Source organism: Silene latifolia, chromosome X (assembly GCF_048544455.1).
Source record: "Silene latifolia isolate original U9 population chromosome X, ASM4854445v1, whole genome shotgun sequence".
Lineage (NCBI taxonomy): Eukaryota > Viridiplantae > Streptophyta > Magnoliopsida > Caryophyllales > Caryophyllaceae > Silene > Silene latifolia.
This window is the reverse complement of record NC_133537.1, coordinates 40,087,748-40,110,823: the sequence shown is the minus strand read 5'-3', so window position 1 is coordinate 40,110,823 and position 23,076 is coordinate 40,087,748. Positions and strand designations below refer to the sequence as shown.

General features: G+C 36.9%; 4 protein-coding genes across 5 annotated transcripts; 3 read left to right on the top strand and 1 right to left on the bottom strand.

The window, feature by feature from the left end:
* Positions 1-6,140: 6,140 nt before the first annotated feature.
* On the top strand, positions 6,141-7,082 carry LOC141617230 (uncharacterized). The gene has a single exon (XM_074434413.1). The coding sequence runs from the start codon at positions 6,141-6,143 to the stop codon at positions 7,080-7,082; it is 942 nt and encodes a 313-aa protein (XP_074290514.1).
* A 52-nt stretch (positions 7,083-7,134) lies between these two features.
* LOC141617229 (uncharacterized) lies at positions 7,135-7,677 on the top strand. Its single transcript, XM_074434411.1, has one exon. It carries the CDS (start codon positions 7,135-7,137, stop codon positions 7,675-7,677), a length of 543 nt encoding a protein of 180 aa, XP_074290512.1.
* Positions 7,678-8,223: 546 nt separating this feature from the next.
* Positions 8,224-13,174, top strand: LOC141623254 (inositol-3-phosphate synthase). Of its 2 annotated transcripts, none has more exons than XM_074439341.1 (9): positions 8,224-8,622; positions 8,962-9,030; positions 9,322-9,457; positions 10,278-10,525; positions 10,991-11,333; positions 11,419-11,595; positions 11,713-11,901; positions 12,012-12,074; positions 12,774-13,174. In XM_074439341.1, exons 1-9 carry the CDS (start codon positions 8,432-8,434, stop codon positions 12,891-12,893), a joined length of 1,536 nt encoding a protein of 511 aa, XP_074295442.1. In that variant the 5' UTR covers positions 8,224-8,431; the 3' UTR covers positions 12,894-13,174. The 2 variants fall into 2 exon arrangements, with proteins under 2 accessions (XP_074295442.1, XP_074295443.1); XM_074439342.1 differs by having other exon boundaries at positions 8,227-8,622; positions 11,713-11,908; positions 12,018-12,074; positions 12,774-13,139.
* Positions 13,175-15,120: 1,946 nt separating this feature from the next.
* Positions 15,121-21,128, bottom strand: LOC141623252 (acyl-coenzyme A oxidase 2, peroxisomal). Its single transcript, XM_074439340.1, has 7 exons — positions 20,476-21,128; positions 19,691-19,806; positions 18,072-18,952; positions 17,426-17,605; positions 17,018-17,184; positions 16,790-16,913; positions 15,121-15,854 (listed from the first exon to the last, which is right to left on the bottom strand). Exons 1-7 carry the CDS (start codon positions 20,922-20,924, stop codon positions 15,693-15,695), a joined length of 2,079 nt encoding a protein of 692 aa, XP_074295441.1. The 5' UTR covers positions 20,925-21,128; the 3' UTR covers positions 15,121-15,692.
* Between the last annotated feature and the right edge of the window lie 1,948 nt (positions 21,129-23,076).

Sequence of the window (23,076 nt, the reverse complement as noted above, 5' to 3'; positions counted from 1 at the left end):
AATAAACCGCGTCATATACATTTAGCAATTTATGAGCCGGACCACGAGGTAAAATTAAGAGGAAGTGGAAGCCCACTTCCCATGCAAACCCACGGCTGGCCGAGGTTAACAAAAGGAGAGACTCCCTCTCCTTTTGACCTAGACATTTTCATTTTACGTAAAAACTAGGGTTTTGGAGACACTTTCTCTCCGAAACTCGATCTCACATCTCGAAAACCTCACAACAAGTTCTCCCAATATTGCAAGGCAATCGGAGAACACGTTCTAGCACAAGGGCATATCTCGGACAAGTCTTGGGTGCAACAATTAGGAGGGAATCTCGTTTGATTTCTGTTCTTTACGCCGTGCATCAAAGGACCCGAGGTTATTTCTTGTTCCTTATCGTTTCTATTGTATTTATGTTTTATGACCATAATCACATGTTTAAATTTACGTTATAGTCCTAAATTTAAAGGGTATTATACGGATGTATACCCACAAATAGGGCCTCCACCAAGCAAAGACAAAGGAAAAGAAAAGCAAGCATAAGAAACCATGGAGAAGCTAAGGATAGCTTTTATGGAGCTTTGTTTTTCATTGTCTTATTTTAAGTTATGTTTTGGATTTTAGAACTTTAAGTTTCCGTGTTCGACATGGAAAAGTATTTTGGATAATGGTTTGTATTTTGGATGATGGTGACTTGGTTTGCAACCCAAGTCACCCGTTTTTATCATTTATCCTTTATGTTCTAAAATTTCATCTATAAATGCTTGCGTTTTGAAACATAAGATCATTCACTCAAAGTGATCTAATAGACAAATATAATGACGGGTTTCATTATATGTCCACATGCTTAAGGCATGTGTATGATCATTTATAAAGTGATTTTGAGTCTATGAACTCTCTTAAAGGAATGTCAATCACCAAGAACTCATATGAAATCAATAACAATTAGTCAACCTATGAGGAAGTTCTCCTTATACTTCAACATCATTAATTTGTGTCTCATATGCTATCTTTGAATGATTAGTGTATTTATTCTAAAGATAGAGTGGGAGAAAAATGAGGACACAACACACAAGGCAAGATAAAATTGTGTACTTGTGTAAATGAAGATCTACGCAAGAGAAAATGATTTGAATGAAGGTATATCTATTTACATAGTATGCCGAATAGATGAGATCTATGGTCTCAAGTTAATTCTATATGACTAAAGAGACCAAGTGTAGTTAACATAAGAGTATATTCTCAAGATAACTACACGAGGAGACCAAAAGAAAGTTTTGGAAGAAAATGACTAATGTAAAGTCTCAACAAGTTTTTGACTAAGTTTATGAAACATTTGACCAATAGTTTCAACCTTGAGATTTACTTAAGAGCCTAAATAAATCATAGTAACATACTAGTTATGATCGAGTTGCAAGGATTGATATACCGATATCTTCAATAGCCAAAGTTTTAACCACGTAGATGTCATGCTTAACCTCACTATGAATGGTTAAACCTCCTTCCAAAAGGGTATTTGCGAAGGATGTATTCTAAATATTGTTTATATTTGAAAATGACATTACTACACATCATTATGACATGAGTGTGTTGGAGATTTAAAATCTCTTTCCGTAAGGTTAAGATGAGACCACTTCAAATAGGCATTTTGAAAGGATATGATGGGAACATATATGGTTTTATCCTAATAACTTGGCAATGCAATTTATATTACAATTCTTGATAAATTTCGATTGAGAAGTCAATTTCGAAATGTGTAGAATTGAGTGGGAGTTAAGAAAATCTCATGTGAAGACATGGAATTTAGTGGGAGCTATCATCCTTTGAATGTTTACAACTCATCACTCATTAAAGAATGACGAGCTAATACCTTCTTACATAAAGAAGCTTTTGAGTTTTCAATTCTGGATGAAAATGGACAATGATGGATCCAATTACATCAAGGGATGTTGGATTAGTATTAAGAGATACACATCACATCAACATACACATAGGTTATTCATATGAATGAAAATGGAATTACCATTAGCAGTCATGGTCATCCATAGAACCCACGAACGGTTGATCTCATGATTATTAGTAACTAATGTTTCCGCCATTAGAATAATCATGTATATGTCTAATTATGAATCATATGCATAAGAGCATGATGATAGAATTGGTGAGCCATAATGGAAACGTCATGTATTCTCAAGAAGAATCCGATGAGCGATTTCGGTGTTTGACGGAATACTCCATTATGTGATAAGAGGTTGCACATATTGTAGAAAATCCGATCACATATGAGGATTTATGAGAATCCCAATTCTTTCAAGCCTTGAAAGAGAAATGAGAAGTTTTGAAAGATGCTTGGTTGAATAAGAGGTTATTCAAAATCTTTCCTAGTAAAGCTAGGACTTGTGAGAAGTACTAAGCTAATAATCTTGTCAATTGTTACAAGATTCTACAAAACGTATACCTAGTGCATTATGTGTGGATGGAATACTTGATCGGTACAAGTTATGTCATTCATCACAAATTGCCTATATGTGATAGTCGATTAGAAAGTTCTTTCAAGTTAAAGAACCGAAACCAAGGTCGGGAACCTTGATGTGTACTTGGTAAGATTCATGCTATGAGAGAGAACATGAATGTGAAGGAGATTGCAAGTGTAAGAAGTTTGAACACATGGACACATGGGATGTTAAACTTCTATTGCAATCAATAAGTGTTTACACTGACGATATACATCACAAGGTTGTAATATGATATTGACTACCCGAGTGTGATGTCGACATTTGTCGTTTGAGTTATTATTAACTCACCTTGTACATTGTTATATCCAAACGGGTTGTAGAGACAATTGAACCCCGTTAAAGTGAACATGGATTAACATTGTTTTTGCCCATAGTTACTTATATGAGGTGACGTCTCGAAGTGACTAGAGTGTGATGCGATTGATGGCAAGTTCAAGTGCCATAGAGTCATGTGAGACGACTAGTCGATCACATAGGCATCACAGGAACATTTTGTCGGGCCTAATGACCGCTTATAGAGTTCTCGCAAATTTATATAGCCTGGTCGTGGCGAGAGCTACTATAGTATTCAAATGAGTCGATTCTTTTGACTAAAGACTATTCTCCTAAGATGGCACGATTTGATTAACTTTGATTTGTGTTACTACGACCTTCGTAAATGGGGTCAAATGGGCATATTTTGGGTTATGATGGCTCTGGCTAGTCGAAGGGAATGAGTGCGATAGGAATTGTCCACCCCTAGTCGGGGTTATAACAATATCTCGGGGCCACTCGAGGAGTAATGAATCGAAATGCGTGGCCACGCTCGGATGGCATCCAGAGTGGATAAATCCGGTCAATCGCTTATTCTCCGATCGAGGAAACCACTCTCGATATGATCACTTGCAAGTACGACCTGAAAGACACCTTGCATTGAGTGGGAGATAGTAATAGGACAAGAGAATTGGTGACGCACACTTGTCGAGGACAAGTGGGAGATTGTTGGAATATGTGTCCTCCGACAATAATGCGATCACAATTGATCATGATGATCACATGTTTAAGTCTCATTATATAGAATACAATTGGGGAGTAATATTGTTACTGTCAACTGGTCAACATATATCGGTAATGATTGGCTGACTAGAGTTTGACATTACTGTCGTGTGACGGTGGTGATCAGTTGACCCCCTAGGTCATACCTAAAGGGCAATACTCTTAATTGATTATTTAATTAATCGTATAATGTTGCGAGTTAATTAAATTACTTGAAAATTGACGGACGATTTTGGAAGTAAAATTTACGTATCATATTGAAATGTGATTAAATAAGATACGGTCTGAGTAATTGAATTGTATCATTACTCGGATGAAATAATTGTTTAATGTAACAATTAAATTGAATGAATTGTTATAAATACAATCAGTTGTAATTTATAAATGGTAAAATATTTTGGCACAAGTAATTATAAAATTACTAAGTCGATTTTTGTATGTGACGTATTTTTATTAATACGTTGATTTTTAATATGTTAAAAATACATAACAAATTTATATCACATATGACATGTGACATATTGACAATTGACAAAAATAATATGGAATCCATATTATTAAGTGGGCCGAAAATTAGAGGGTTGTTGAGCTAATTATATGTTGATTGTAATTAGTGGAAGGCATGATGATTGCACTAGTCACTAGCCATGCAAGCCTATTGTTCATTGTGAAGAACAATTTTTCCATGCATTGGCTCCCCTAAAGCTCTCCTCTTACACGGTTTTGGGGAAGAAAAACCATCATTGTTTTTCTATAATTTTACTTAATAATATACTAAGTGTAGTGTATTATTCATTCATTCTATCTATCATCCAAAATACAATTTTTAGAGAGAATAAAAATCCTCCTCTCTTTCTCTCTAAAACCGAAATATTCAAAGTGTTAAAAATATTTTTGGTTCAATTTTCTACTTGATTAATATTATACTAGTATTTGTAATATTAATTAAATTAAGAGAAAGCCTTGGGTATTAAGCTTAGGGAGAGATCTTATACTTAGATCTTGTTCATCCATAAGGGAAAGCTCAAGATCAAAAGAGAAAGGTGATCTCTTTTGTGCCCTAATAACCGAAAATCACCAATATAAGGACATGATTTCTCCTCTATTTTATTATTGTTTGCATGCATAAAATCCGCATTTAATTTTATGACAAATTAATTATGACATATATGAGTATGTTAGTATGTATATGAATCTACATTTCCCTCACCACCATGGCTGCTGGTGGTGGCCCACGGTGGCAGCGGTATGGGGTGGTGGTTGACCATTGTTTTGGGGTTGTTTGGTGGTTCAAGCACGAGGTTCAAACCGTGTGTTTGTGTGGGGGATATAACGGGTTTTGGGTAGAGTTTGAGACGGTATTTAAATAGCTTAAGGCGGGTTTTTATTTAATTAATTGAACTCGTATTTCATTTAATTAGTTTAGTTAGTAACTAAATATATTTAATTATTATATTTAGGTGACGGTTTTTGTGGAAGATTATTATTACCCGGATTGCTTACGGAGTATGCTAAAAGGTAGGTTAATCCTACTCAGTTTTAATATATGTTTAAATGGTCATGTGAGTCGTATTTTAATGGTCATTGTATTATAACATGATATTGGTTAATTGCATTGAATGAGTCGGTAACTGGCATGTTATACGGTATCTTGCATTTATTGTATTGTCTTGTATGTCGGAGGACATGGTGGATTACCCGTCTTACGTTTGAGTCGCCTCTTGGAGCTTCCCACTCCAAGAGGGATGTGCACATTAATGGCTTGAGTTACGGAGGAACTCGTGTGGTTGAGACACGACGTCTGGCAGGGATCCGGTTGGCTTCCGGACCCGGTACGTCTCGGCGTGTCCCGGTACCTGTTTGTGGTTGTTGGTATGTCTGGGCGTGTCCCGATACCAGTGTGGTTGTCGGAACGTCTGGGCGTGCCCCGGTACCGTGGTGGTGGTTATTTGATAGCATGTCATTCATATCATAGTCATGTTGCATATTCACACGCTTGTGTCGTGTCACACTTTATTTATTGAAACTGAAGTTTGTGTGTCTGTGTAATTGTCACCTATTTCCGGGGCGGCCTGTGTCGATCCATATGATATTTCTGATCATATGGGGAGCAGGTTAAGTACAGGTTTTGCTTGTTGACGTGATCGGGATTTGGGTCGCGCTACGGACTTTGGAGTTGAGTACTTAGCCATTAGGTGGATAATATAGTCATAGTCGAGTTGTATTTCATTTACCATTTAATTACGTTTATGGTTTGTAATCACTAAACTTATTTATTTATAATATATGTTTCTTGATTATATCTCCGATTTACCGCCTCGGGATACCGAGATGGTAACATCTCCCAATTACCTTGGTCGGGTAAAAAGGGGGTGTTACAACAAGGCTTAGCATTTCGTGGTCATAAAGAAAATGAGTCTTCAAATAATAAGGGAAATTTTTTCGAACTTTTGGAATGGCTTGCCGGAAGAAGTGAACGTGTTGCCAAAATTGTCCTCACTAATGCTCCGGATAACCACCGATTGACCGCCTCAAAAATCCAAAAAAATCTTATCAAATGTTGTGCAAAAGAAACTACTAGGCTCATTGTTGAAGATCTCGATAATGATTTTTTTTTCAATATTAGCCGATGAGTCTAGTGATGTTTCTCATAAGGAGCAACTAGCCCTTTGTTTACGCTACGTTAATAAAGAAGGAAAAACATGTGAAAGATTTCTTGGTATTGTGAAAGTAAATGATACAACTAGTGTGACACTTATGGCATCGATGAAGGAATTACTTGATGAATATTCATTGAGTATGTCCAACATTCGGGGTCAAGGTTATGATGGAACAAGTAATAAGAGAGGTGAGTTGAATGGTCTTAGAATCTTGGTAATGAAGAATAACCCACATGCCTACTATGTTCATTGTTTTGCTCACCAACTTCAACTAACTCTTGTAGCGGTTGCTAAGGAAAATTGTGAACGTGCTAAATTTTTTATGCATCTTGGAATTGTACTCAATACAATTGCATCCTCTTGTAAGCAAATGGAGATGCTCAAAGATGTTCAAGCTACAAAATTGTTAGAAGCTTTAGAATTGGGTGAAATTGCAACCGGAAAAGGGTTGAATCAAGAGCTTGGTTTAGCTAGGCCGGGAGATACTCAATGGGGTTCTCATTTCAAATCAATCTTGAATCTTATTGTTTTGTTTTCTACAACCATTGAAGTTCTTGAGAAAATTGGTTTATCTTCAAAGTGTGTGGATGATTGTGCAAAAGCACAAATTGCAGTTGATCATCTTGAGTCATTTGACTTTATTTTCATAATGCATCTAATGAAAGTCATTTTTGGATATAATAATGATTTATGTCAAGCTTTACAAAGAAGAGACCAAGATATTGTTAATGCGACGACACTTGTGGATTTGACTAAGGATTGTTTACAAATTATGAGGGATGATGGATGGAGCAACTACTTTGACACCATAAGTGATTTTTGTGTAAAACATAATATTGAAGTGCCGAACATGGATGATTTTATATGCTCCTCCCGGAAGATCTAGACGTTTCCTTGATAAAATCATTAACCTTCATCGATATCGAGTTTATAGGTTTATGAGTGTGATTGATAAGCAACATCAAGAATTTGAAAACCGCTTTGATGAAAAAAGCGCGGAGTTGCTGAAGTGTATAGCGTGTTTGAGTCCGATCAATTTATTTGTTTATTTTGACAAGAAAAAATTGTTGGAACTTGCAGATTTTTATCCTAAGGAGTTCTCTGGTGTTGAAAAAATTGGACTTGGATTTCAACTTGATCTTTTTATCAAGGATATGCGGAATGATCCAAGATTTCATCATTTGAAAAATATTGGTGAGGTGTTGGTGAAGCTTATTGAAACAAATAAACATTTTTCATATTTACATGTTTGTTTGTTATTTAAGCTTGTCTTGATTCTTCCGGTTTCAACGACAAGTGTGGAAAGAGTGTTCTTCTCAATGACATTTGTGAAGAATAAGTCGAGAAATAAATTAGGCGACAAATTATTGAACTATTGTTTGATTCCATTTATTGAGCGAGATTTTTTTGTACAAGTTAGTGATGATGATATCATTAATCGTTTCCAAAACATGAAATCTCGTCGAATGATATTAGATTGACTCTTAATGATTATTAATCGTCATGAAAGCTATAAGAATATCAAATTTTTATAATTTTTAATAATGTGTAACTAAAGATATTCACGTTGGAAAACGTGCCTCGACAAGTATGATAAAGCAACTGTTACCTTTGTTTTGAATGAGAAGTAGTACTAGGATTTACACTAGAAAATGCAATGCTAACACGTTTTCTCACATATACTAAGCAACTTTTTAACCACAAATTCGTATTGAAGACGGACATTGTCCGTCACAAGCTAAAGACGGATAGTGTCCCTCCCACAAAATGCAAATGAATAGTGCAAGTGGGGGGAAATGAATACCCCACTTGCACTATTCATTTGCATTTTGTGAGAGGACCACTATTCATCTTCAGCTTGTGACGGATAGTGACCGTCTTCAATTAGACAAATTGCTTTTTAACTCACAATAAAAACAGTGAACTGTAATTAAAGTACAAATAAGCAAAGCCACTAAATAAGTGCCAAGTGGAAGGCCATAACACAAGATTCAAGTCTATAAATACACTGCCAAGGAAGCCAAAACAATAAGCAGTAAGCAAGTTTCATAATTTCCCAAGTGTTCAAAAAAAGAGAGTTTGAGAGAAGTGTTTGGAAGTGAGTAGGAGTTTCCAATTTTTCATCTCTATTTTTTTGTTCGCTAAAGTTGGCCTTTTCTTTCTCCTTTTCTAAAGGGGGGAAGATCCTTGTTTAACGGCTGTAAATTAAAGAGAATCAAACCAATTCAAACAAAAATGTTTATTGATAACTTTAAGGTTGAGAGCCCTAATGTTGAGTACACTGATGGTGAAATCCATTCAGTGTATGATTACCAAACTACTGAGTTGGTTCATGAGAACCGTAAGGGTTCCGGTTATCAGTGGACCGTCAAGCCTAAGTCCGTCAAGTATCAGTTTAAGACTGATACTCGTGTCCCCAAACTTGGGTATTGTCCTACTTTCCTTTTTACATCTCATCATAAATATTGTACTCCGTATTGTTTGCTGTTGTTTGTGACGTAAAAGTAGTACAAGAGTACAAGTAACTGATAATTATTTTTGTGATCCGTAACACGTGACTGATTAAAACTGGAAAAAACAAACGAGATTAAACAAATTGATCGGGACAAAAGGAGTACACGATATACTTTTGTATTGATACAAATGTTAGGGTTAGCCTAAGTAAAATTGGACTGGACAGTGACACGGTGGTTACTAATTAACTTATGATCTGAATTTAAAATCCGTCAGTTTGTGTTTTGATTATAAAAGGATGTTATATGCAGGGTGATGCTAGTAGGCTGGGGTGGCAACAACGGGTGCACTTTAACCGGTGGTGTGATCGCTAACCGTGAGTAAGTACCTCCTTTTTTAATGGTTATCACGTGGTTATGAACCTTGTGTTGCATGTCGGTTTAAAAAGAAATGATATAGCGTCATCCCGTGGTATTAACGTTGTTAAAGCGACACATTAAGCCATCTCTGTTATATTTATGAACCCTTAATCGAGTTTAGGAGGGTATAAAAATGAATTCGGAAAAGACGATACATCTCCGAAAGAATTAAAATTTAAAAATAGTTTAGAGGACATTGAGAATGATTATATATGAGAAATTGATTTGGGCAATGGTTTAAAATGGGGGCAGGGGAATATCATGGGCAACAAAGGACAAGATACAGCAAGCCAACTATTTTGGATCACTTACTCAAGCTTCCTCAATTCGTGTTGGTTCTTTCAATGGTGAAGAAATCTATGCTCCTTTTAAGAGCCTCCTTCCTATGGTATAACTACTTCCTCTACTTCATTTTACTTGTTAAACTTGCAATTTAATTTGTACACTTTTGGCCTAATATGTCAATATCGACCGAACTTAATTTTAGTTGCAAGTGGCTACCCTTCCGTTCTTGTCAATTGTTTACCTTCACGTTTTGGCTTTGTTTTTAGATGTCTAATGAGGAGTTCATTTTCAATGTATTTTCATGCAAGTGGACACATGTAAAGTTTAATTTACACCATTTATGACATTAAAAGAGTTTCAAACCCAAATGACTACTTCCTCCGTTCCATTGAATTGTTTACGTTTGCTTTTTGGGCACTCTTCATAAGTGAGAAGAATTTTCAATACAATTTCTAATGTATAACATAAAAGATAGTCATGTGAGATCTTGTTTAAATCGTCTTACCGAGTGCATTATGAAAATCAATTTTTTATAATTTTTAATGATATGTAACTAAAGATATGAACAAAATAAAACAAGTATTGACATACGTGCATAAAGCAAACGTAAACTATCATATGGAACAGAGGAAGTATAACACACCATAGAGGACGAAAATAGAACGGAATTGAATAAATTAGGTAAACGATTATGATTGACCGGAGTCCAGGACAGTGTGAGTTTAAAATTATAAAACTGAAAGTGATATGCAACATAAATTACCAATATGCCTCTCTATGGCAGGCGGGTCTAATGTACGCAGTCTTTCCCTATATTTGCCGTTTAGGACTGTGGGAATATTAGTGAACTGGTTATTAAGCTAAGATTATGATTAGGAGTTGTGATCAATTAATGAGCTAAAGATGAAATATGAATGAAACAGGTGAACCCGGATGACATAGTATTTGGGGGATGGGACATAAGCAACTTGAACCTAGCAGATGCAATGACCAGGGCTAAAGTCCTCGACATTGATCTTCAGAAGCAATTACGACCTTACATGGAGCATATGGTTCCTCTCCCCGGTATCTATGACCCTGATTTCATCGCAGCCAATCAAGATTCTCGTGCCAATAACATCATTAAGGGCACTAAGAAAGAGCAAGTTGATCAAGTCATTAAGGATATCCGGTATCATTTCTTTCTTTACAACTTGTACAATATTCTTACTTTGAAACAAATAGTATAATATTCGGACTTTCATCATAAGCTAACTTTTACCTGTGTCGGACAAACAACACTTAAACGCAATGTGGACAATGAGCATTTCATTTTTTTGCCAAAAAAACCAAGTTTTGCTGATTAATAGCTAGGAGTGGTGGAGTAAAAGTAAAACAGAGAACATGAGTTAAAAAATGACCAATTGTTGGACACTTGATCTTCGGTCATGAGTATTGTACTTGGACGCTTCATATGAAACCAAGGCATAAAGACTTTCATAACAGTTAAGTGCGATTGTCCGACACTCTAACACGCTTCATTTTTTAGGATACTGTTCACCATGCCTGAGTAACATAATTTGTAGCCAAGTCCTAGTAACATTAAGTTTCACTTGTTACTGACTAGATTTTATAAATAATGTAATGGGAAATGAAGGGAGTTTAAGGAGAAGAACAAAGTGGACAAGGTGGTGGTGTTATGGACAGGAAACACAGAGAGGTACAGCAATGTGGTGGTGGGTCTGAATGACACCACGGAGAACTTTTTGGCGTCTGTCGAGAAGAATGAGTCCGAAATTTCTCCTTCGACATTGTATGCTTTGGCTTGTATTCTTGAAAATGTGCCATTCATCAATGGAAGTCCTCAGAACACTTTCGTCCCCGGACTCATTGATCTGGCCATCAAGAATAACAGCTTGATTGGAGGTGATGACTTCAAAAGTGGTCAAACCAAGATGAAGTCTGTGCTCGTTGACTTCCTCGTTGGAGCCGGTATCAAGGTAAACTTGATAACCGCTACAAAATTAGCAATATTTGAACATACTTTTTACATAATTGACGCCTAATTTAAATGTGGAACTGCAGCCAACATCAATAGTGAGCTACAACCACTTGGGTAACAATGACGGTATGAATCTTTCGGCACCTCAGACTTTTAGGTCTAAAGAGATCTCTAAAAGTAATGTCGTGGACGACATGGTTGCAAGCAATGGCATTCTCTTTGAGCCGGGTGAACACCCTGATCACGTTGTTGTCATTAAGGTATACATTTCCCCAACTGATTGAATTGTCCCTTGATGCCTTGAACAAATTACGGTTATTTAAGAGTAAATCGCTAGATATGTATGCTGATGTTAGTGTAACTTTTGAAAATGTTAGTATGTCCCATATGTGGGGGATAGCAAGAGAGCCATGGATGAGTACACATCGGAGATCTTCATGGGTGGAAAGAACACCATAGTGATGCACAACACCTGTGAGGACTCTCTGTTGGCTGCTCCGATCATCCTGGACTTAGTCCTCCTTGCGGAACTCAGCACTCGCATCCAGCTTAAGGCCGAGAACGAGGTAATTAGTCATTAATGTTGTTTTTAACTGTAGTCATGGTATCGACAACTAGAATCGTTTTGTCGACAAATTGAAGTTTGTTTAATTAATTAGCTCTATATATTTTGCAGGAGAAGTTCCACTCCTTCCATCCTGTTGCTACCATACTCAGTTACCTTACCAAAGCCCCTCTTGTAAGACCCTCCTCCTCTTGTACTAACAGTTGATTATATTAAATGCATAAGAAGTTTGGTACAACAGTCTCAGTTTGAAAATTAGGCGCTCCATATCATGTCTATTTCGTCTATAAAAATCCCACTTCATCAGTTCTTGTGACGTAGGTTATGTTACTAAAACTCGATTATTTATATGGAAAGTGTTAAACTCAGGTTCTTTATGAATAGCGGTGTTTTTTTCTAAATGTAGTTTTGGGATCAGTTCTATGTTTAAATGATGAGCGACACGAAGAGTGGGAGGATCCGAGTCTAGGGTGGTGCACGGAAAAAGACACACTTGACATGAATTAGACATTAAATGAAACAGATGGGGACATGTTTAATACGACATAATGCTTTTCCTTTGATGTTTTTGTCGTTGATGTCCCACCGCAAGTCATTTTTCGTCCTTGGCTTTAGTTATTTCAGTTACCCAAGTGGCATCCTTTAGTAACGCAACTTCCATTACCCGTCGGCCTTTACCCCACAGCAATTATTTGTTTCCTTCTTTTGAGTTCTCTAGGAGGGACTAGGGAGTAGTATTTTTTGTATTGACAGCTGGGTCAGTCTCCTATGTGGACGTTGCCAATTTCGGTATCTTCCATTCACAAGGTCATGAATTGACCCTTCCAGTTTTGTATTGATAATTGAATTGGGTTACTGTTTAAAAAATGACAGGTTCCACCAGGCACACCAGTGGTGAATGCACTATCCAAGCAGAGGGCAATGCTGGAGAACATAATGAGGGCTTGTGTGGGGTTGGCCCCGGAAAACAACATGATTCTCGAGTATAAGTGATGATCGTAGGCGTAGCCGTAGCAGCAGCAACCGCCCTTGATCCTGAGCTTCGGCAATAAAACTTATGTGACCTGAAAGCTCTTTCTTTAGGTGTTAGTTGTTGTTGTATTAGGCATATCCCCCATTAATCCAACTCTACCTTTTCCTGCGGTTTTTAAGTCTTGTTTCTCTGAATCGTTCATCATTCATCAATTTATGGTGTATCCTCCCCCGTTCTCTAATTAATCTAAATATGTAATTATCCAATCGTTAGTATTGTTCTTATGTAACGTCTTGTTTCATCTGCTCGCTTTTAGCCATACTATAAAGACCAATCTCAAACTCTAGAATCGCCTTAACAACTGAACAAGTATCGCTTCAGTGAATTGAATTTATCAGCTAAGTTAGTTGACATTGGCTAGTCTCGCAATAGCATTGACAGCGATTAGAAGAAAGGACATGGGAAGGCCCATTTGGTGAGAAGCTGCCATGTGCATGGCGCAACTCCCTCCCAAATACTCACAGAAGGACACTTCTCTAGTAGTTACGATTGCTTTCATGGCAGAGTACTCAGAAAAATGGACCCCGCAATGCGCACTACACTATACAGACACGTTCGAGTTCGAATTAAATTGGCTTATTCATACGTGTCATGTCATAGTGGTCCTCATCCTTCTTGGCTCTATCTATATTTGGCTTATTAATCAATTCATGTAGGGTAAAATGTTAAATGGTTGACACAAATTCTCATTGAAGACGGACACTATCTGTCATAAGCTGAAGACGGATAGTGTCCCTCTCATAAAATGCAAATGGATAGTGCAAGTGGGGTATACATTTCCCCCACTTGCACTATTCATTTGCATTTTGTGGGAGGGCCACTATCCGTCTTCAGCTTGTGACGGATAGTGGCCGTCTTCAATGAGACGGAATGAATGGTTGAAATGTCAATGCCCAACTTAAACTTGAAGGGTGTGTTTGGATTGAAGGATTTGGAGGGAAAGAAAAGGGAGGGAGAATAGGTGATTTAAATTCTTTTGTTTGGATAGGAAGTAAGGGTGGAGGGGGAGAGATTTGGAGGTATCCAATTTCTCTTCTTCAAGACTAATCAAAATCTCTCTACAATAGGCAAGATTTGGAGAGAATTTGTATCCAAACAACCACACTTCATTCTCACTCCCCTTCCCTTCTATCCTTTTCCCTTTCCTCATTCCCCCTCCCCTCCCTTTCCTTCCACTTTTGCTATCCAAATTTAAATAAGTGAATTAACTCCTTAGTCCTTGCATAAGAGTACTGAGTACACTGCATAATTTAGCTTTAAGATTAATACTTCGTATTACTATTTACTACCTATTTTACCTCCGATTTTTTGAAAATGCTCCATTTATTTTAGTACAAAGATTAAGCTTGTAAGCAGGTGGTGAGTGTCACTAGTAAAGTAGGTTGGTCTTTACCAACAAAGACATTTTATACGGAAGAAAATGGAAATGAGGTAATTTTAGTGAATAGTTCTAGAAAGGAATATGGGGAAATTCCTTAGAATCAGAGGGAAGTAATTTCTCCCTTGGCTGCATTTCACTATAGAAACCACGCCTGGACGGTTGTGGAAGAGAAATATGCATCAGATATAAGTTTTTCAGCAACTCTCTTTATTATACGGAAGTTGGTGTGAATCCTCAAAAATCGGATTATCAAACTAGCAAAAGCCCAGAACAACGAGCACACCTGGGCTGAGGGGTATTAAAAAATATGACTGCAGATTTGCAGAATGTAGAAAAAGGTCCTACCGGGAGATTCAAAGTCCAGAGTGCTAACCACTACACCATAGAACCTTTTATAAGAAAAAATGGATATTAGAGGATAAGCTATATATAACTCAAGAAGAATTTATTCCGTCAACAGTTCACGAACTAGAATTGTATTGTATTCTACTTGAATACCGTATTAGTTTAATCACAAATTGGCCAAAATATATCCGTAGCTGTGGGTATACCTATGAGGAAAAAGTTGAAGAGAAGATGCAACAAAATAAACTATGCATCTTTTGTCAAATTGTACAATGTCGTAATGCATTAATAGGCCCTAACAATTGATGAATTATAATCACACAAAAGCGACCCGATTAATCCATTTGCCACCTCTGCTTGCTTTCGTTTGCTGTGATAACACATTTCGTCTTACATTCACTTGCAGGTGAGAGTTAAACCAAACAATCGACTCAAATATTAGCACCAAGGCCAGTTTGAAGTGCAGGACAATAAATAATTGAAACTTAATTTATTATTATACGGTTTATACAATTATTTGAATCCAACGCTATAGAAGTGGTACATCATAATCCTAAGCTATTCCATTGACAACACAGTCTATTATTGTTTTTGGACAATAACTTGTATAATCTACTTCCTCCGTTCAACTCCACTCTATCTATTTCACTTTTGTACACTATTCACAATTGTGTATTCCATTTCGATTTTCTCTCGATACGTAAGTGGAAATATATTCATGTGGGATCTTGTTTGACTCGTATTTACGAGTACATTAAAAATATCCAACTTTTATAATTTTTGCAAATATGTAACTAACGATATTTAGCTCGTAAAATACGCATTGACAAACGTGAAAAAGAAAAGTGGTAGAGTGGAGTTGAATGGAGGAATTATATCTTACATACATTTGGTGATTTTGGTCATATAGAACATTAGAAGGGATCTCGATCCCGTCTCAGAGAATATGAAACTGAAATGGGTTTAGAATCTAGAATTATATTGTCTGCATTCTCCATTTCCCGGCCTGGCAACAATTATACAGCTACAGTTCTTATGTCTCGAATCCAACATGTTGTGTATACTGTGAATAAGCTTGTGATTGCATTGCTATGGGAGCTCGTGTTACATAATCGGGAAGATCAAATGCATCAACTAGCTCCTTTGCCACATTCCTTACCTGAAAGCTAAGATAGTCTACTAGCTTGTGAATCGCCTGAAAACCCACAACCAATTTCAACGTTAGTACACTCCTGCTCTGCCATGATTTCGGTTTGGATCCCTCTTTAACATTAAAATTATCCTAATAATTTACACCGAAAAAACAACTAAGAGATGTGCCTATAGCCCCTATATTACATTCCTATGATAAGTAATGAAAGTGTGTACCTAAAAAGATGTTTTAAAAACGAAGAGGTCTAAAAGATACATAATTACTTTAGACATTGTAGAATCGTACTATGCAGCTGTGTGATCGAGCTTTTACAAGCTTGAATGAAAAAGATGTTATTGTTAGTCCAATGGGAAGGAGCCAAATTTCCTTCCAATTCATCCGGCTGAGAAGAATAGGTGTCTCATTTCCTCTAGCTCCTTAACGAAAGAGAAAGTGTGCCCCATTCCTTATCACGGGCGTGCATTTAGGTCGCACAAAGTGCGTATTTGGCTAATACTGAGTCCTTAAGTGAATACTTACGATGCTTAGTTCAACCAAGGAAATCTCACTTTCCACCCATTCTAAATTCCTATGAGATACAGATCGTGGAGATTTTAATTTCTCATGTGTAAACCAAACAGGTAAGATTGATTCGAGGTTCAGAGCACACATTTATTATTAGCATAGATACGGGTAAAGACTAAAGGTCATATATCAGTATATCACCATTCCTCTTAAAGCAAAATTGGAACATGGAACTATGTTACTCCGACACTTCACTCAACTGCCGTGTCGAGTGTCCGACACCTACCTGTCCGACACCGACACGACACTTCGACACTTCATTTTAGACCAAAAAACTGAAAAATTCTCACAAAATAGTCAGACACGGCAGTAACGGGATTTGGCTGATTGAGGTAAGTGTCTGGGTAACACGTGTCAGACACGACACCCGTGTCGGAACTACTTTTTCAAATAACCCTTTTGCAAAATAATACCTTAGCTTTGTTAGGGGCAACGTAATCCACATTGCGGTATGTTCCTATGTCATTCCAGATGCGATCTAATGCATATAGATCACAAGCAAGCTTTAAAGCAGAGCGGCTACTCTCATCAGGACAGCTGGAAAAGAATAGATGAAAATGATTACTTGTAAACTAAGAAACATACCAAAATCCAGAACAATAGAACTTGACAGCAATTAAGATCAAAAGGGAAATTTAAACCTTTTCACAGCCTCAATGAATTTGGCCAAAATGACGGATTCAATATGGGACTCTGCCATAGTTAGAAGGTGATTCAAGCATCTATTCCAAGCTCCAAAGCCACCAAGCGTTTTGGAGTGTTTATTAAGTCGTGCAGCAGCACTTTGAAGAAGCCTTGATGTTCGGTACTGCAAAATCAAATACAAATATTAAAGTCCGCCAACATTTCACAAGAACCGCCAATCACAACTTATGTTACTCAGGTACGGGTGTTGGACACAAGTACATATCCAATGTCAAACTCAGCATAACTCAAATTAACGCACGACCGCACCCTAAAATGAAGATACAGGTGCAGGGCACAACTACAAAACCAAAAAAAAGTAATAAGGTTGAAATATTTGGAGTTTCTAAAGTCAAGTATGTTACCCTGAACGCATCCAGCTGAAACTGCGGATCTCTAAGATGGTCTACACCTTCCCACCGAGCAGTAACAGGATTTGGCTGATTGAGGTAAGTGTTCATTGACTCCCTCAAGTAGTTCCACGTCACTGTGAAAGTACCTCCTCGAAACTTCTCCTGGTACCTCTTCAAAAGGTCGCCAGCAACCTAATTTGAAGCACACATCCATTATAGTTTACGTTAATGCAAGTATGACAGAACATAAATTGATGGTCAAAGTTAATCTCTTGACCAACAAAGTCACATGCAACCTAATTTAATTATCAAACATGACCAATTTTACATTGTATCTGTAAATAAACTTGGGAAAATGGAGGTTAAAAGGTAACGTCGCTTGACCAACAAAGTCAACTACAGACAATATTAATGGGATGGAGATAAGCCAACAAAGTTCATCACACATGATGGAAGAATCAGGATTACAGCAAAAATCAGGATACTCAACATCATGTGTACTCTCTTTAAGTATGTCACATAAAAGTATATGCAAGCAATTCTTTCAGCTATTTACTCTTTCATCAATATCAGCAAGACAACGCAGCTTTGTCATTTCATAAGAAAAGTGTAGCACCTAAAATCAAGACATAATTAATGACTAGGATTTAGAACAAACCTGTTGCAAGAGCACTGTGTTATCACCTTCAAATGTTTGAAAAATGTCGTGATCATTCCTCAAACTACCAAACCTGTTGACAGCAGCATAACCGTGGCCTCCGCATGATTCCCTGCAGATACTTATAGCTTTTGCTGTATATGATGTCACATACGCCTTAAGACCAGCTGAAAGAGCATGTACATCACCCACAAGTTCATCATCATGAGACTTCTTCATTTCAGAATATTTGTCTACCAAATCAACTGTTGCAAAGTGGAAGGCATAGGTTGATGCCAACATAGGCATCAACTTGTGCTGCTGAGATTGATAATCAAGAATACTGATTTCTGGTTGCCTTGGAGGTCCAAATTGGTGTCTTAGAAGTGAGTATCTAATGGCAATCGTAGATACAAGCTTAAGCACGCCAACTGAAGAGTAAGCAAGGCCAACTCTGCCTCCAACGAGTTCTCCTAGAGTTGCCGCAAATCGCTTGTTAATGGTGGGTAGACTACTTGTATATTTGCCATCTCGGGAAACATCTCCAAATCGATTTAGGAGATTATCGCGGGGAATTCTGACTAAGCGAAATCTTAAAGCTCCATTATCAACTCCATTCAAGCCAATCTTGTAACCACAATCATGTATTTCAACACCAGGGAGAACTTGATGGGTCTTCAAATCCCTTATTGGTACGATAAAAGCATGAACGCCCATATCGGTAACACCTTTGGCGTCATGACTTGGCAACATTAGCTTTGCAAATACAGAAGCAAACTTGCCATGGACTGCAGCATTTCCAATCCACCACTTAATGGCACCATCATTGGGTGTATCAATAATGAATTCATCTGTGATGGGATCAAATGTAGCAGTAGTTTGCAGGCCTTGGACATTTGAGCCTTCCAAACACAAACATAGAAAGAGTGCTCGGTCATGTGAATACAAAAATAATCCAGAATATAAGAACACACAAGAAAGAGAAAACAATAGTGGACAGAAGAGATTAGTCTTGGGACAAGATATAGCAATATACCGCAGCTATACAAGAGAAATGTACATCAACGAATTAATGTGTAAATACAAGATGGAAGCATTTCAAGAAAACAAAGAAGCTAGTTATGTAGTAAATCTCAAGACTAGTACTATTGGCTAATTGAGTGATGAAGCTCTGCAGATCATGATTGATGCAAAGGAGATCACTCGGTACTTGTCGATTAGAAATAACTCCTAAAGGCATCAAATATAAAATGACAACTAAAGGGTTACTTGGAACAAGAGTAATTGTTACCATGATAAAAGAGCTCAAAACAAAGGGAAAGAGGGAGAAAGTGGTGGCTGTAGAGTATAAAAAATGGGAGTGATGTGTACTACTATTACTTCCATATGGGAGTAATAAATTACCCTAGCAGGGAGGCGAAAACTAATTACCCTTTATTGTTTTGAACTTTATTACTCCCGTAAAATTAGACCAGTCCAAACAAACGATTCGCCATAAAAAAAATTGTATCTTAAGTTTATAAAAAAGAAGCATCAACTTCAACAGATAACAGGAGATATTGCAGTCTTGCAGGATCAAAATCAGAAAAACTGAAACATGTTAATAACTTGATGTATGAACAGAGATCTGTAGTCATTACCATGATGAAGTTCAGTCATAGCGAAACAACCCATATAATCAAGGTTATCAATTCCATCAAAATACTTGTCTCTATGCTTCTTTGTTCCAAGATTCAGCACAGAACCTCCCCACAAACTGCATCACATTTTACACAACCAAAACAATTAAAACAAGCTACTGCTAGTACAAGCAAATATAATACTCCTACCATTACCAAAATTGGAAATAAACACGAATTCAAATCCCACTCCCTACGTTAAAATTATCAATATCTCAATGAAACTCATCTAATTACTACAAAACAACCTAATAGCATCATACTCCAATCCAGTGGTGGAACAAGGAGATAGCCAGGGGGGTCGCTTCCCCCGAGCAATGAAAAAATTGAATCTTCTGTTGTAAATTTCCGATATTTCTATAGTCTACTACGGAGTATATTTATAATCACCTAGTTGGCATACTAACAACAAATCCTGGTTCCAGTACTAAAAGACGAGTACAATGGATAACAATAGCACACTGCGTTAAGTGTGTACCGTTTCCGGATGACCTAAAATGAAAATTGCATTGAACGTGTTATGGCGGGATCAGTGGCTGGCGGAGACAGGATTTACTGTTTAAGAGGGTGAAAAATTTCAGCGGCGCCAACAAGTAAGGGCATAACGTAAACTTGAAAAAAATTCGGAAATGTTAATTAAAATCTTTCGAATTTTCTACTGGCCATCAGGGGCGAGCGCCCTAAATACGCCACTTGCGGGATCAACAAAACCATAAAAGTGAGCTAAAATAAAAAGGAGAACATGCCTATATTGAACACCCAATTTAATACCAAGAGACATATCAACACCACCAACAGCTTCAAGAATGGCGAAATACTTAGAAGGATCCTCAACAACATATCGAAACGGTCTAATTCCAGCTTCCCTAACCAAACCAAGAAGCTGCTTAACACAAAGCTCCCTGTGATCATCTTTCAAGATTTCAATGGGGGTTTGTAAATCAGGTCTTGAATTGAAATAATCGTAAATTTGCTCCTGAACATCCCTGTATTTACCCCTCATGTATTCCGATAACGCCGCGGTGTTGACCTCCACTTTCTTCACTTTTCCCGCGCATTTTAAGGGTTGTAGTAGTGGTTGTTGTGGGGTGATGGTGGGGTTGAGGTGGATGCTCAGCCGTTGGATACGCCGGTGGATGGCGGAGAGTTGGTCTGATGATTGGTGGTGATTGTTGTCGGCCGTGGGATTTGACATTGAAAAGGTTGATTAAAAGGAAAGGAAATAATGGGAAGGAGATTGAATTGATGACTAATTATTTGTAACGAGAAATTGCGTGCGGGTTTTTGGTTAAATTGATTACGTGATGGTTGACTATGGCATTTTGTAATTTGTATGGGGATTTTATCCGTTATTACTCACCGTTATCATCTTGCCATCTTCGAGCACAAATTATTGCACACAATATTGTTAAAATCGGGATTTTACTTTGGGTTAATGGGGATGTAAAATTGAAACGGTAAAATTGAATCATAGAATCGAATCGGTAAAATCAGGATCGTAGAATTGTAAGATCCTACAAATTTACTAAATATAGTTTTTTATTTAGTAAAAGGGACGTACTTTTTCACATACGAATTTTACTCTTTCACATACATTTTTTTTATTATTTTTCCATCTAATACCCTTTTTACCTAAAACTAGGCAAATTTCTTAAAACCTAATGTAATTACTCCAATTAGATGACCGATACAATTAATCAAACTTGCCCATACAAATACTCAATTAACTGAATAAATTATTTCATGTTCATCACCAAATTTAATATTAACCATAAAAATTAAACGACGAAGCAACATAAGTATGCAGATACTTCTCAAATTTTTGGTCATAGGATCATTTTCCCACGTTAAAGCCGTGCAATGGTGACCCACCTGTGCCATACATGTCATGGTATGTGCCATTCAAATGGTTTGATCTTCTTCTGATATAAATGGGCATGTGTATATTTGGGTCAAGTTGGGTTCTCATTTATGAATCGGAGTCGGTGAATGGAGAGGGGAGAGAGGAGTGCAGGCAAGGGAGGGAGAGTGCGGGACAGAAGGAGGTCGGCCTGAACGTGGTCAGTCAGAGCGAAGTGCGGTGCAAGAGGTGGTGGCCTGTGGTGGTGAAAGGAAGTGGTGATGAGAGATGAGAGAAGAGAGGAAAAAATAAATGGGTGAGGGGATGAAAAAATGACAAGGGTAATAGGGTTAAAGCCGTATGTGAAAGAGTAAATCCGTATGTGAAAAAGTAATTCCGTAGTAAAAATATGTAATTGAAGATAAAAAAACACTTATTTATTACATTTATCCATAAAATATTGAAAATTAATTATTTTAATATTATTGTATAAACATGTTTCTACAACTTAAACGAAATTTGGATTTTACGATGTCATAATATAAAAATATATATTAATATTTTTATTATGGAATCGGATCTTGAGATCGTGAGATCATGTTATGATCTTATCTCTAGAAATTTTCAAATATAAAGGATCGTAAGATTCTACCACCAGGATAGAATCGTAAGATCCTGGATCTACTAAGCATTTTTAGATCGTAAAATCGTAGAATCGTAGGATCGAATCAGAATTCTGATAACAATGATTGCACGATCTCTACTTTCTCATTAGAAAGTTTTTCTTTTCTTCCCATTGTAAGTTCTTTATCTTAATATGCAAGTTTAATTACTCAATAAATATGGATTCCTAATCAGTTTTAATAAAACCCTATCTCGAAAACCCGTCGTTGTAAAGTGTAAATTGACTTCGGTTCCAAATCCTCACACTCACTAATTTTGATGGTGTGTGTATTGATGCTTAAGAGAGAGTAGATTTGGTGGACCTTTATCAATGAAATTGTTTTTCTTATATATTGTCCTTGTCATCAAAGAGCATTAAACGTGATAATGTGAGGAGTGGTTATTGTTAATGGAGAGTGAATAAAGAGCAGTTGTATTCCATGGTATGACTATCAAAACAATGGGCATAAAATAGGATTTTCACAAAACTGAAATTAATATTATGGTTAATAATATTTATTCGTTGATCGAGTAAGTGGTGATTGACCCCATAACTCTTTGCAATTGTGAAATTAGCCTCCATAACTTTCAAAACAATTGAAATAATTTAGCCCCATAACTATATATAAAGTGCAATTTAAACCCAATTCAAATTGTATCTAATATCTCTCTTGAAATCAATATCTCCTCAAATTCTGAATAAAAAAATAAGGAAAAAAAAAACTTATACACTCTATATAAGTATTACAAATACACATTTTACATACACAATTGTTTCTTAGTAAACGATACACATTCTTCAAACTTTTGTTAAAAAAAAAAAATCAAAGCAGCAATCATAAGC